Below are 15310 nucleotides of genomic sequence, written 5' to 3' on the forward strand. Positions count from 1 at the left end.
TCATTCTCTTCTGCTTACCAGGTTCCCGGTTCATATATAGGCATGGACCCAGCCTTCTGTGTATGGATACCACCATTCGCACCTGGCCAATGGGAGAACAGCGATGACGAAGAGGAAGACAGTCAAGAGGAAGAGGAAGAAGAAGAGGGCGAAAGAGGACAAGTTGACAAGCCACTATCCAGCACGGAAATGAAAGAGTTTTCCAGTAGTGAGAAAGTTGATCAAGTGAGAAGGAAGAAAAAACGGAAAATTCGAGTGAAAACGACGAAATTTTTCAGAGATGGAGATGACGAATCAGGAAGTAGAACACCAGTGAACGAGAGGAGTGAGGAAGAGAGGAATAGTAGTACTAGGGGATCCAGAAACAAACTCTCCCTGAGTACCAACAGTTTGAGTGCTTCTTATGACAACAGAGCCGTGGTCTCGAAAACAGGCACCCTAACCTATAAAATGGTGGATAGAATAGATCCGGATTCGCCAGTGAAGGTTCACCAAGCTTACAGTGTGAGAGAGAAGGAGACAAAAGTTGAGAAGTCGCCAAGCAACAGTAGTGAGTATTTCGATCTGCTGGAGAATGCTGAGGATGGAGACATCAAGTTCGCTGATGAAGATGATGATGACGAAAATGGGCTAGTGGATAATAATGTTTATAATAAAAGTAAGATTGAAATTGTTACCAGCAACATTGAGGAGAGGGGGGTGAGGAAACGGACTAATCTCAAATGATAGCAGAAAAATTGTTAAGGTACAGTAGACATTAGAAAGCAAGGTATTGTTCACTATTATCCAGTTATGATTATTGTGGTTACCAATAACTTATCCATTTATATTTGAATTTGTATAAATCAAGACATCCTTTAACAATATTTTCCTCAATTGTTTCGTGGGTTCACCATTTATTCTGTTGTTCAAGATGTCTGTAACGAGTAGCAGTGAGGTGAAACCTACAAGTGAAGGTATCCCAGTTGCCCAAATGGAATCCAAACGCATATTGTTATCAAAATGTATTCGTTACCGTACTTATCTAGTCATCTGTATTATTTAAAAGTACTATTAACAGAAATATTGATGAATTACTAGTTTAGCGGTGAATATTTCTTTGAATGGTCACTCTTTAATAATGTGTTAGGTTACTGAATCTGGCTACTGAATCTTTCTCCTCTCTAAAGTTGGTTATTATGGGGATGGTTATTTGAGTTGATTGAAATAGTATGAAAATACAGTTCTTCACCAGAGCATTGTTTTTTAAGCTCATTTATTATCTGATCTGAGCTGGCCTCGAGCAGCAAACCTTCCAACGGGAGAACTTTAATTAGCTTATGTAATCTGAGCTATCAGCTAAGCTCTGAAAACTGTTACCAAATTCTCTGTATTTATAGCTCTGACAACTGCTACAAAATTCTCTGTATTTATAATTGATTTCAAATAATATTCGTTTAAAATAATTCTCAGATTCTGGTTTTCAATTGCATTTTATTAACTCTTGTTCACAGATAAAAGAGACTAATCAGTAATAAATAGTCATAATAATAATAATTAATTCAAGAACATTAATTATTTTATTAATTTCAGATGTAATTTCAAAAGCAAATAGCCTGTATGAAATTGGACTGCCGTTAGTAGTGTTGTTTGATATGTAGTGAACTGTACCGTGTTTTCTAAGAACCTTAATTGATGTAAAAACTATGTACAATATAGAGTCAATATATTTTGTTAGTATTAACCCTTCTCACTGGAGTTTTTAGGGATAGTAATACAAATGAGAGCAAATATTTGTGCCTTTCTGTGAATCATGCACAATATCATACATGTCAAACATTCGTTTAATTTCTTTAAATTGGTTTTATCTACACCAGTTTATATTATATGATTTGTAATAATGTCATCATCGGTTTCCCTCAAATAAAATCAATTTTCAAACTTTTTCGTGAGTGGAAAATGTATTAAGCTTGAGTGTTACGTCTCTCTATTTAAAAACTTTCATAGATATGGCAAATGATTATTGAAAGAAAAACGCTTTTTATAAGAATTTTCCAGGATATTAACGAATTTCAGTTTGTGGTTCTAAAAACTTGAGTTTTTAAATCAATCTGATAAATATATTCAACTTATAAAAATCACTTTATATCATTTTCACAGGTTCAGACTTCAAAAGGGGGATTCAAGTTTAAGGTTATTGCAAATCATAGGCTAATTATTATTAACCTTGAAGTGAATAATTTTCATAACTGAAACACTAATTCCATCATATCTTCAATGAATATACGGTAACATATGAATACTAGTGAAAGGGTTAATATTTAAGAGCTGTATCATATTTATATCAAAGTAATATTAGTAAATATAAACGATAAAGTGAATGTTGTAGTGAATATTTTTCATAAGGAAAGTACTAGGGATTTGTTATCATGAGTAAAGTTAACAATATGACACCCCATATAAATAGGTTCCTTTGTAGCTGTTTATTTGTATACTGTGATTTGACAAAGAAATGTTCTTCATTTGTCAAATTGAGGATGTGCAATATTTATAAATAGGTACTGTGTTGAAATGCTTCTGATTGTGTTGTAAACTGTCTAGTGCTTGCTAGCTTTTGCCCGGAAAATTGTGGTAAATACTTCACTAATACTGTACAATATTTTTAAATTTCATACTCCCAAGGGAATTGAAATTCTTGGTAAATCTAACGTTTGAAAAGTTTATTTCTTGCATTCATATTTCAGATCTTGATTTATTATCACCAGAAGAATCAAATTTCCCTACATTTTTTAATCAATGCATCCTGGAAACACATAGGTAATAAATACACTGAGTGATATACTTACACATTGGAATGATATTCTATTTATTATTTATTTCTTCGGTAAGATTCAATGCTGCTCCACAATGTAGCATACCATATAAGTCACTTTAAAATATTGTATTATGATAAAGTAGTTCAAAACTAAATCAGTTCCCATCATTAGTTATATCATGAAGTCTAAAAAAACAATTGGAACACAGAATTTTTCAAAGTTAGTATTTGATTGAGTAATCCTGAAAATTAAATATTCCAATCACAAATAACATAAATTTGATCATTTGACATCGGACTTAATAATTTCAAGTGAAACATTTTAAAGCGGATTCATAAAATAATACGGCAGTTGAAAATGTATTATATGCACTCTAAAATAATTATCAAATCAAGTTCTCATGTGACTGAATGGTTACCATCAATTGGACTGAATAAATTAATAATTTTCTTCGAATATTATCACACTTTGATTCTTATTGTGAGTTGATTTTAGAGCTTCTATATTAAGAATGTTATTCATTGATGTGTTGTTAGAATACTTTAGTGCACTATTCTCTTAGTTTTAAGAATATATTCATTAATTAAATAGAAAACTGATACTTTAATGTATTAGGGAATGTTTTGTTAAACTGTCTTGAAAAATCATAATATTCAAGTTCTCAAAACACTGAAGGAATGTTTAAAAAAAATGAACTTTTCAAGTTAGATAAAAACCTATGGTTCATTCATAGCACTGCATTCATTATCATAGGATAATCTAATTGAGATTTGTTTTATCTAATGAATGTAATACAAACTTCTGTTACCTTCCCTTTCAAGGCTGAAGTGGGCATCTATTACTTAATACTATAGCCTAATTGAGTTGATTAGACATAATGGTTGAAATAGTCACTATTCAAGAAATAATAATCCAATAATGTTGTAATTATCCTGTTATAGTTCTATTGTTTGTTCTCACAAGAACTAGTATACCAATTATTAATACCAGTTGTTTTATTTACAATAGTGACATAATTCTGTAATATTCGACGTTGATGGTATGTTACAAAGCCAGACAGGTATGTAACAAAGTCCGACTACCAGGGTTCAGACAATGGACTTTGTCCAAAGCAACTGTTCAATTCACGAAACATTAATTTAAGGCAGAAACCGTTCACATTACTGTCCCTTATCGTCTATCGAGAGATCCACTTAAGCAATGTAATGGCAGTATTTGATTTGCATTAGTGTTGCTACCATTTACATCGATGGAATTTGTATAATTAAAGGTGAATGAATGAAGATTCTTTAATATTTTTTTAAAGCTCCAACATTATTTTAAAATATACTCTACTGCAGTCACATACACATAGCAAGATTACCTATTATGAGTGTTGTTTCACAACAAATTTAATTCACTAGTCACTTCTGATTCTAAAAGAGCAATCAGAAAATGAAATTTAGAATCTTATTTGGAAAAATACACCATTTTCTGACAGAATATGAATATCATCTCTGAGAAACTGTAAATAATAATAGGAATTTTGTGAAGAACATCGCGATTTTTCAAGGATTCGGAGAAATTGCCACTGTTTGTGAAACCTATTTTGTACAATTTTATAGCATTGAATATAGTTCCAACTTTTATAAATCTAGTCATAAAAATGGATTTGGTAATGTATAAGTGGGATTGAAATGAGAATAATAAAAGACTATTAATTTTAAGTGTTGTTTGAATAAATTATTTCAATTTGTTTGTGAACCATCTTGATACCTATTTTTTCTGTACCGTAGTGTAGATTTCTAATATTAAGTTCTTATTTTAACTCTCAAACAAATAACTAAATAATATTAGTATATTATACAAATTAATAAAAAATGGGTTTCATATTCTTTGTGAAACACAATTAATCTCCGATTTGCATATAATTTTATTAGGCTCTTTATAAAGCTTATAATTTGGACTTCATACTCCAATCAATTATTTTTAATCTTAACCAATCAATATCGTAGAACATTTTGAAAATGACGTTACGGCATTGGTGGATGTGGCAGTCTCATTGCCATTGGAGGAACCAGTTCGGGGCATTTCTCCAATTTCATTTTCATGTTACTGCAATCATCAGCTGTAAAATTATAATTGAGTTAGTTGTTATTACAGATACTATGATTACAGTTGCTTTATACAGTAGCACAGCCTACAGTAACTATATTAACCACAGTATAGCCATTGACTGTCACGCTTCTGATTGGTTAGCTCGGTCACATGGTACAAATCCGCCATTAAGATTCCAAACAAACTTTCAAGTCCTATCTTATAGCATTAGACATTTGGAACTTATCACTTATTTTACCGATTGGAAACATATTATGAACTTAAGATGAGTTTGATATATCATTTTCGAAGAGAAATTGATTATACTTCAATATAGACAAAAAAATAACTTTAAAAAAACACTAATAAAGCTTAAAACATCAATTTTCCTTCCCTCGGACTCCTCGCGGACCACTTCTAGAGCTTTCACGGACAACTTATTGGAAACCAGTGATCTATATAAATATGCAGGAAGATAAATTTCAATTTTGTGTATTTCCTCATCCCATTTATTGGATCGAACTTCAAATAATCAAATATTGAAATATTTTTGTGGCTCAATTGAATATACCATTTTATGAAATATTTAACCATGATTAAGTGCTGATTAAAGACGTCCTGTTTTCTCTGATTGATTCTCTTCAGTACTGAGTACCCTACCCATAACATGTTGGTACAATAGCTATTGATATTATTTTCGAGTTGCATTACCACGTGCAGTGGTTAAGATTAGAAATATAACTAAAAAATATAAACAATAATGGTTATGTGTGCTATTTTTCAATTTCTTACATGTCTATTAAATTCATCAAGTAGTACTATGGCTAGAATAATTGGCTCTTCCAGAGTTTATATCCAATGTTGTGCTTTACAATATTTTTTCAGGCTTATTGGCTGAATAAAACAAACTATTTAAATGTTATGGAATCTATTGTGATGAGAATTCCATCATGCTTCTAGAAATAGATATGAGAACTTTATTATTTGTCAATGGAACAAAATTTATTACAATATCATGACACATTTCAAAAGTTTTATGGTATTTTTTGGAAATTCAGCTTTCAGGTTACGTTACCTACATTTCATTTTTACTTGCCATTATCAACGATTTACTATTTCAAGTTCCAAAACTATACTGGGAATATAGAAAAAACATGAAAGAAATTATATCGAAGTTAATAATCACAAAAATATACTTTAATAAGAAAAAGCAAGCGATTTTAATTATAATCCCATATAAGCTCCATTGTAAAATTCAAATATTTGGAATCTTCACGGCGGCGGCGGGAAAAAAATCCAATGACCATACTGTGGGTAACATAGCTACTGTAGCACAGCCTACTCATCTAAAGTAAGTCATGACAGTAGTCATGAAAGGAATAAGTGAAATGAAAAATAACAAACAGCTACCTAATTCAATTTTCTTTTTAGACGCGAGCGTCAATTCAAATCTCGCGGGTCAGCATGTCTGTCAAGACTATGCCTTGTAGATCTTGATTTTGTTAATCCTAATCATTCAGGCTGTGACTGGCATTCAAATCAAAAACAAAAACAGACATTCAAAACGTCAAACTGCTGAATCAAGCTTAAATTTTAAAATTATAAAAAACATTCTAGACTTAACTCAAACGAGATTCTATTTATAAGTGAATAACAACTTATACAAGAATAACCAAATACAGGAAAGTTTCGTGCATGGCTGACATAACCTTGCATGTCCGATCATGATGGTGAAGTGTAAACAATATGACGTGAATTATTAAAGAAAAATGAGATTTCAAACTTTCAGCAAAACTTTGAACGTGAGTACCTTATTTTTATCGAAATCGATATATTATTATTATTATGTTGTTAGTACCTAATAAAACTATTCTACTACTTACATTCCTTCCACTTCTCTTGTGGGCAGTTCTGAAACGAGGAAAGAATAATGGAATGAATGACAGAATTATTATTTTGTCAAAAATGTTGTTATTTATATAAAACATCTTTACAAATTTGTATATGCTTATGAAAAATTGTGTTTGTCATAAACATAAGCGTGCATTATAATCTGATGAAATTATTTTAGGCCTAGCTTACCAAATTTTTCCAAATAGGTCTAAGCTAATAGCAGAGAAAACTCATATAATTATTATTTTATTTTATTATTTTATATATTTATTATTTTATTTTTATATTTATTATTTTATTTTATTATTTTATATATTTATTATTTTATTTTATTATTATTTATCCTGCTATTATTAATTCTGTGCTAATAGTTATAAAGTAACTTAGTAGCCTAGTAAATGTATTAAATAAATTAGACTACGTTAATGCATTTATATAGACTAATTTTCACAGTAGCCTACTGTTTGATTGATACGGAAAAGTATATAGCCTACTTGCACAGTTCAACTGAAAACTCACAAAATAAGGATGTTATCACATTGGATGCATGTATACGGTACGCAAGTGCACTCGAGACCGCGCATGCAAATAGAAACTAAATCTGGAAAGAACAATAGTAACACTCACGCGAAAGCATGCACTTGCTGTTGGCGTGCACTTGTGAGCGACAGACAAGTTCTGGCTCTTTCCAGATTTTGTTTCTTATTTGCACGTGCAGTCTTGCGTGCACTTGCGCAAACGTGCTTCCAATGTGATCATTCACTATATATGATTCTACAATAAAACCTTTTGCTATTAAACCTTTATTTTCTTTAAACTATTTAGTGGTACAATAAACTTATTGGTATTTGTCTGCAAGCAATTAAAAGATGGTAAATGTAACTTATAAGTGAATAAGCCAAATTATAGATCTAACTGTACTTTGTAATATTATGTGCCGCAAGATAAGCTTTGTCTCCATCTTTAGTCAATTTAACGAAAATGTTTGGTAGCCTACATTTTGAACTTGCCTTAACATCGATCAGGATACTTGCACAGCTGTACGGTATCTTTCCGCTTGCCGTCTATATTGCAAAGTACAGTACTTCCTTCAACTATATATAATTATTTGAGGTTTTTGGCCTATGAGAAGCCGTAATCCTACATAGTTGTTAGAATATGTGTATAATTACCATAAACATGTCCCTGAGAACACATCGTGCAAGCTCGTGGGATCCACTGGTGCACATTTCGTTTGATGGAGCGTCTTTGGCTGAAAACATTATTTAAATATTATTAATCTTCTGTGATTGTAATGCTCCATATCCTTATGATGACTATATTCTAATGTATGATTATATAACAGGTGCGGCAGTGAACAGTGAATCTAGTGACTTGTAAACACCTTAAATAGTATATTTTTGTTTTGAAGGAAGGATTCGCGTGATATGTGATGAATAACCTTAGAACATGATTGTTCTAACTTGTCGAACAAAATAGAGGACAGATGATATTTTTTTAAATGTTGATTTTGTAAGTTTCATTTTGTATATTTTTAATTAATAAATCTTGTTACTTATTAGTAATGTAAACGTAAGTAAATAGGGAATCATCCATTCTTATTCTCATATTTTGGGGACTCATGTGAGCAGTTTCCTATATTCGTATGTATGCTCATCTATATAATCTGCTAGAGTATAATAAGGCCTTGTTGTAGGGAAGTACTTGAGGAGTTTTCAAGCAAAAATGCCGTCGTCCTGGGTTGCATTATTATGGCTTTGAGTTATTTAGTTGGGCCTCTCAGCAGAGGTGGGCCCCCGAATAAGATGGCAAGTTTTATTTTCAGAAATCATTTTTCTAATTACTTTGAATAATGTTTTTATAATCTCCCGATTCACTGTCGCACCCGTTACTATTGCAAGTTGCTTCAAACCACATAACTGAAACTTTAACTTCAGTGCTCTGGAGAATGAATAAAACTGGTCTTATATCTTAACAGCAAGGTATTTCGTCTTATAAAAACAAATACGGTAGCAGTATAAATGAGAAAAATATAATAGAAAATGTTATTCCATTACTAGCTTTTGAGAACTAATTTGGATGTTATTGGTAGGTACAAAAATACTAATATGTTTTATGTATAGGTACTAATAATGTACGACGAATCTGCGAAACTGTTACTGCACCATAACCATCTAATAGTAGATAGATCAACTACATTTTTGTCCCATTTCAATCGAATAATTTTTCTCTGTGAGTCAAGCAGTCATTATAATCTCAAAGAACATGAAAAGATTAAACTTCTATTTACTAATGTCATGAAAGATGCCGTTTTAATTGAACTTGAAGCATGCTCTATTAATTTTTTTTGTCTTTATAATAACTCTCAAGCCATGAATATTGTATTCAAAATATACAAAGAAATTATTAGATAAAATGTGATAATTGATAATCTTACATTCCATGCATTTGTCAACGATTGACTGAACCAAATTCTTCCATACTTCATTTTCTCCTAATTCATCTTCCAGTTTCTTCTTCAAAGCTTCCACGTTCAGCTTGCCATTTTCCTGTAACATTTGTTCAATCACAATTTATTATTTTTCCAAAGTTTTAATCTATTTAATCTGTTTTGTTGGGTTGATAGTGAATGAACGGCACAATTTGTGAGACTACCAGCATCACACAGCTGCATAGGAAAGAACTACGTGAACTATCGGCTTGGGATAACAGTAAAAGTTGCGACATAAATTTCCTATACCATGGGATATCTACTTACGCTATTGTTTCTCTATGGTAAAACTGGGGTCCACCCCAGTCAATCTTCTCTATGTAGAACTGCAAAAATAATATCATCTTTGAAAAAAAAATACAATTTATTCAATGATATGTAGGTATATTCAAGAAGATCAACCGTTTTTATCTTCTTTTGTTCTATTTAGCTAGTCTTGGTTATAGCAAACTCAATTTAAAAACACACAAAAGTATTTAATTCTTGGTTGAAATTTTAGCACTTACCAGCATTCCAGTTTTGTTGAACAGACATTCATGAGCGCACTGCAACAGAATAAAAGTTCGATTATAGTCAACAATTCAAATTCCAATATTCGTCGTCTTCTGACTTCCACGGTATAGGCCTAGGCATGATTGATGATTGACTGTTCTGGTATTTAAAATAGCCATTTGAAAATTGAAATTATCTTTATAATCGTGCTTAATTTTGAGATCACCTCTTCCTCGGTCTCCCAACGTCTCTCTAACCTGCTGGTTGTAATTAAGAGCTTTCACAGGGATTCTACCGTTTGGCATTTTGTCGAAGTGCGCTTTCCATCTACTTCAATTTTTTCCTTCATTCAGTGGCTCAACCTTGAAATGAAAATGAAATGAAAAAAAATGAAAAAATTGAAACCTTGAGCTCCTCTTGAATGTCCTCAATTCGGAGAAGAACGAATCTTGTGCATCCCTTGCTAGTTTTCTTGCTATTTAACGCTTTCTATCCATCATTTTCTTTTTATCAATTTTAAAGATTCTCATCAACTTCTCATATGATTGGCCAATATTGATTCAGTCCAAATCTGAATAAATTATAAAGTTAATAATGAATTGAGCCCAATTATTTATGTAGACAAAATTTTGTGTGAAATTAAATTTTTATTCACACAAAAACTATTCCTCACAAGATTAAAATAGGACATGCATTTACTTCCTAATTCAATTCTTTTTAAGCTGTTTTAACTAGGTATAGAAAGGTGAAAACCACTTTTATTTGCAATGTGATTGTGAACAAAATTGCATTAGGACGTAAATAGCTGAAAAATGATGATATGAATAGTTTTAGATTGAAGAAATCGAAAATAGTAAAAATAAATTTACTCACAGCGAAAATTGGTGGTTCATGTCCGGGAGCTGAAAAATACAGTAATGTTGATTGATATTATGCAATATTTCCATTTTAAAATAGCATCTTGTAAATCAATAGCCTTATCGATACGGTATTGAAAATGTAATTATCAACATTTCTCTACTATTATTTTTGGTATAGTAAATCAGTGGTCATTTTGTATGAGAGTTGGAAGAATAGCAACATTCCAGAACGTTATAGTCCCCAACTTGGCATCAACGTAATATTTTCCTTGATTATTACTTTGTTTTGCATAGGCTATGTTGAATCACGCTAAGCAAGGTTACTGTTGATTTTTTTTTTAAATCAATATTCAATTTGTGTTAATTTATATGTCAAAACGTCTATAACTGGTTGCTGAAAAACGTAAATGTTTTGAGTTATAACTTAATTTGATTTCTCTGAGACCCTATAAATTAATTATTCAAATTTAACTCTTCATATTTATTGTGTTGGCAGTTGTCAACTATATATAGTTGAAACATTATGTTAACATCTGTGAAAATAGTATATTTCGCACCTAGGGTCGAAAATTAGACTTTTCCGGCTCGAAATCGGATTTCAAGTCCGAGGCCGAAAGAAAGATTGAGAGCCGGAAAAACATTTTTGCCCGTGGTGTGAACGCTATTTTTCGCCACACAGAAAAATAAACAATAATATATATATATATATATATATATATATATATATATATATATATAATTGTTCACTAAGCACTTCCGAAAGCAGAAGTGAAGTGGAAGGTCATAGCTCTAGCAAATCTGAGGTAATTGAATATCAGGAAATTGTCCAAGTATTTTTATTTTTTATTCTTTTATTCTGATTTGTCTAAATAACCTAAAAGATTATGTTCAATTATGTGGGAGGTTGAGTTTATACTTTTTTATTCTTTCAAATGACAATAAGATGATATTATTATAAATGTTTTAATTATTAAATAATGAACACAAATAATGAAAAGTTTTTGATCAGCTGTTTTTTGATCACCTTTCTTAGTTCCATGTTAGCGGCTGGAAAGGGTACTCCTGTTCTGACGTCAGACGAGAGTCGTCTGCAAACAATGTCTTTCAGATCTACGTAGGGACTGGAAAACAGCTGCTTTCTGTGCAGTGTGGCGAAAACATTATTTCCATTTCTTTCTTGAAAGTTTCCATACTGGTTTTTAGATAGTAAGGCCCATTGACGGCTTAAATTATATACTCAGGCAAGGTGGAACTTCCGTCAGAGACTCCCCCCCCCCACCAATAAAAGACATAATTAATATTATTATTATTATAGTAATGATATTCTTTTGAAACAGGCAGCATTCTAAATAAAAGAAACACCAATGCTTCCCATTCAATCAATGCTGACCGTTGCAAGTGAAACTCACTTTAGTTGACGGAGTTTACTTAAAGTTTTATAATAGTTTAGTTGACCCAAGTTAATCTTGTTAAAGAATCTATTCTAGTGAAACTAGCGATGATCTACTCACGTCCTCCGAAGCCGGGAGGTGGACCACGTCGACCGCCAGGTGGAGGGGGAGGAGGTGGTCCTCGAGCTCCTGGAGGAGGAGGGGGAGGTCCGTGGTGACCGTGGGGTGGTGGAGGAGGGGGAGGGAAGATGCTGCTCAACTCCTCCAAGCAGCTCTCGAATTTGTCGTGTGCCGTTCGAAAGACGGGAGGCATGTCGCAGCATACACCATCCTACAATCGACAACATTAGTCAAATTGAAATTAGAGAAAGAAAGATTGATTGAGTGCTTTATTATGTATGCAGATTGCATTATAAATACTAGCTTATAAACTTATATATAATAGCTTGAAATACAGTTGTCGATAAATTCACATAATATAAAATTGAATAATAATTATTGAACTGTACATGATGAGAAATAAAAATTCCTTTAAATTTATATTGTTTTGTATCTACATAAATTGGCGAGGGTGGAGAGGGGCGAGAGAGTGAGAGGAAGAAGGGAGGGCATTTTCAAAGGATTTTTCTACAACTGTATGAAATTCATAATATTACGAATAAAAATAAATATAGTCATGAAATCAACAACGTTCATGGAAGATGATGCTAGAATACAGTAAAAGAACTTGGAACTGTTAATTATTGATCAATCATGCAAATAATGAAGACATTGAAGAATGATCTTCAGAGTTTCCAGAGCAGGCGGAACATGATGTGAACGCTGAATGAAAGCACATCTTATAGATGTTATCATGGAAATTTAGGAGGCACTTTGGGACATTTTTATTGTAGGAACTTAAATGCCTTTTTGAATTCATGCAATTTCATTAGTGATTTACTAGTTTATAGTAAAAAAGTAACATTTAGTTTTTACTAGTTTATGAATATTATTTATACGTGGAAATTACTCTATTATAAATTTTCCGTCACCCTGCATCACTCAGTACATGGGTTAACACTTTACATTTCTCAATATAGTTATTATCAAATATCACACTATTAGCGCATTAGTTGTTATCATATATTAGCAGACTTGGCTACTGACCTGTAATAAGCCTTTAAAATCAGGGGTTTTCAAGAACCATCTGAAAAATATAACTGGAGAACTAATAATTTATTGTGATTGCAAATTGATGTGATTAATTAATTGAATTTATCAAGTTAGGAGTTTAGAATCCAGGTCGTCTCTGCCGCACAACCGTCAGTAATGCGATTGTTCCAGCAGTAGAAATTATCACATTAATAATATTATGAGTTTTATTTTGATAATGATATGATGTTTTATAATATGATAATTATGAGAACAAGATAATTAATTATTATAATTATCTCAAAGAAATCGACTAATTAAAATGAGGACGCAACAAATAGAACATAAATGAGTTCACAACAAATAGGACATAGATGAGGATAAATAGCTGCTGTACATCGAAATGTGAATAATAAATTGGATTTAAAATGATGGCATGACAATAATCAATAGGATAATAAAGTGGGGACAAATTAAATAAATGAATAATATCAGTAACATATTCTTATAACGTACCTCATTGGGGCCTGGTCTTGGAGGACGGCATTCATCATCAGGTGGAGCTTGTCTTGTCAATCTATACTCATTCCTCCCATCTATGAAGACACCGGAAACAACCTGTACACCAAATTCATGATCTTATCCCATTCTTGCAATCGATCTTTGATAATATGTTTTACCTTGGTTTTGGAATAATTATAATTCTCACTCATGGATTGAAAATTGTATTTGTGATTTTTTGGGTCTACTCACTTCCCTCTTGATGTCTATTGAGCTTCTTAATATCAAGCTACTTATTTAATTGAAAGTTCAATAATTCTTAATGAAACTAGAGCATGTTAGGGAAAACCAAATATTTCAAGATACAGCTTTCAATGGTTTCATCTTCTTTCTGTGAGTAGAAGAATTCAAGTAAAAGAACCAAGTAAATTATCATTCAAGTAAAAAATGCATTGTATTACATTGACTTTCTTCTCCAATTCATGGAATATTGAACTATCAGTAATTCACGGTACAGTATTTGACTAACTCTATTCTTGGAGTAAATTATGTAGCCTTTATTTGAATCGTAAGTACGTCACGGTTACAAGCTGATTTACTGAGTTGATTTGCTTTAGGAATATGGACATTTATGAGTGGTCTGTTAAGTAGATAGATTGATAAATAATGAAATAATAATTCATCTATCAGTAAACACATATCTTCAATACATTACATTATATTATTATGTTGTTTTCTCAACATTTTATCTCCAACAAATACAATATGCTAAGGAAAAATATCCTCAAGAGATTCATGAACGAAAACATTCACTTTCCGACGAATTTAATAATAAACGCGAAAGAAAAAGTTTAAGGATTATCCTGTTGATTCTCTCCTAATCATTAATTTGATTTAGTGATTGTAGAATCAAATAAATATGTAATAATAATAATAAAAAGGCTTGAATAAATTAATGTATAAGATTTATGAATCAATGAATGAATGTTGAAACTCACCGCTGAGCCCAGAAGCGTGAATATCAAGTTTGTCGTATAAATTCCCATGTTCACTGGATGGAATCTCTCAACAAACTGTGTCATCGTTCAATATTTCACAGATTTTATAGACAACAATGATTTTCGGCCCGTATGTGTTGTAAACAAAGACTGGGAAAGTCGAACAAAGGCCCTCCAATTATTTTGATCGTGGTCCTTTCAGTGATTTTCCACTCAGTTTTGGGCTGCAGCCAATTACTCGCCCGTTTCACACAATTGTCAATGCCGGAAGCATCACAGGTCATGCATTAGATGTTGTTAAAAATCTAAAATTTGCAAAAAATTGATTCCAATCGACCTCAGTCCTTCTCAAAATTGAACCAATTTGGATGTCAGTTGTTCTCAAATCACTATTCACTCTTCTATTATTCTTCTGCATGACTCAGGATAATCTTGAATTTAATTAAATAGTATAGGAACATATATATGCTGTTCAAGTATGGTAACAAAATACGGTAATAAGACACATATATCATTCATCCATGGCTGGTTGAGTTTTGCTTGGCAAATAATTTTTGTCATCAAAATGTATCGTGCGGTATGTTATTATATGTTACATCACTTGTTCAATAACAATAAAATCTGTAATGATGGGAGCGCAGAAGTGAATGTTTCAGTTCAGGCTCGTACATATTATCGGTTA

The 15310-nt window shown here is 31.8% G+C and overlaps 2 protein-coding genes across 4 annotated transcripts in view; one reads left to right on the plus strand and one right to left on the minus strand.

Moving 5' to 3' along the window:
* The window catches only part of LOC111058539, a 226346-nt gene extending 221808 nt beyond the window's left edge, over window positions 1-4538 (plus strand). For all 3 annotated transcript variants that reach the window (XM_039432285.1, XM_039432286.1, XM_039432287.1), the window contains one exon: window positions 22-4538. In XM_039432285.1, the coding sequence (XP_039288219.1) occupies window positions 22-726 (705 nt within the window). In that variant the 3' untranslated portion in view covers window positions 727-4538. The remainder of the gene's footprint in view (window positions 1-21) is intronic.
* Window positions 4539-4687: 149 nt separating this feature from the next.
* Window positions 4688-14809, minus strand: LOC111060025 (protein CHUP1, chloroplastic). The gene is made up of 9 exons (XM_039432289.1): window positions 14629-14809; window positions 13646-13747; window positions 12119-12329; window positions 10621-10649; window positions 9762-9800; window positions 9202-9313; window positions 7937-8016; window positions 6755-6782; window positions 4688-4902 (listed from the first exon to the last, which is right to left on the minus strand). Exons 1-9 carry the CDS (start codon window positions 14710-14712, stop codon window positions 4808-4810), a joined length of 780 nt encoding a protein of 259 aa, XP_039288223.1. The 5' UTR covers window positions 14713-14809; the 3' UTR covers window positions 4688-4807.
* Window positions 14810-15310: the final 501 nt, after the last annotated feature.

The sequence above is a fragment of the Nilaparvata lugens genome, chromosome 7, assembly GCF_014356525.2.
Source record: "Nilaparvata lugens isolate BPH chromosome 7, ASM1435652v1, whole genome shotgun sequence".
NCBI lineage: Eukaryota > Metazoa > Arthropoda > Insecta > Hemiptera > Delphacidae > Nilaparvata > Nilaparvata lugens.

Excerpts from the sequence above, each read along its gene's own strand:
- LOC111060025 (XM_039432289.1), bottom strand. The coding sequence starts at position 14,712 with ATGACACAGTTTGTTGAGAGATTCCATCCAGTGAACATGGGAATTTAT. Across the intron at positions 13,748-14,628 it reads TCACGCTTCTGGGCTCAGCG|GTTGTTTCCGGTGTCTTCAT; the intron begins GTGAGTTTCAAC and ends TTTGGTGTACAG. Across the intron at positions 6,783-7,936 it reads TTCTCAGGGACATGTTTATG|AACTGCCCACAAGAGAAGTG; the intron begins GTAATTATACAC and ends TCCTCGTTTCAG.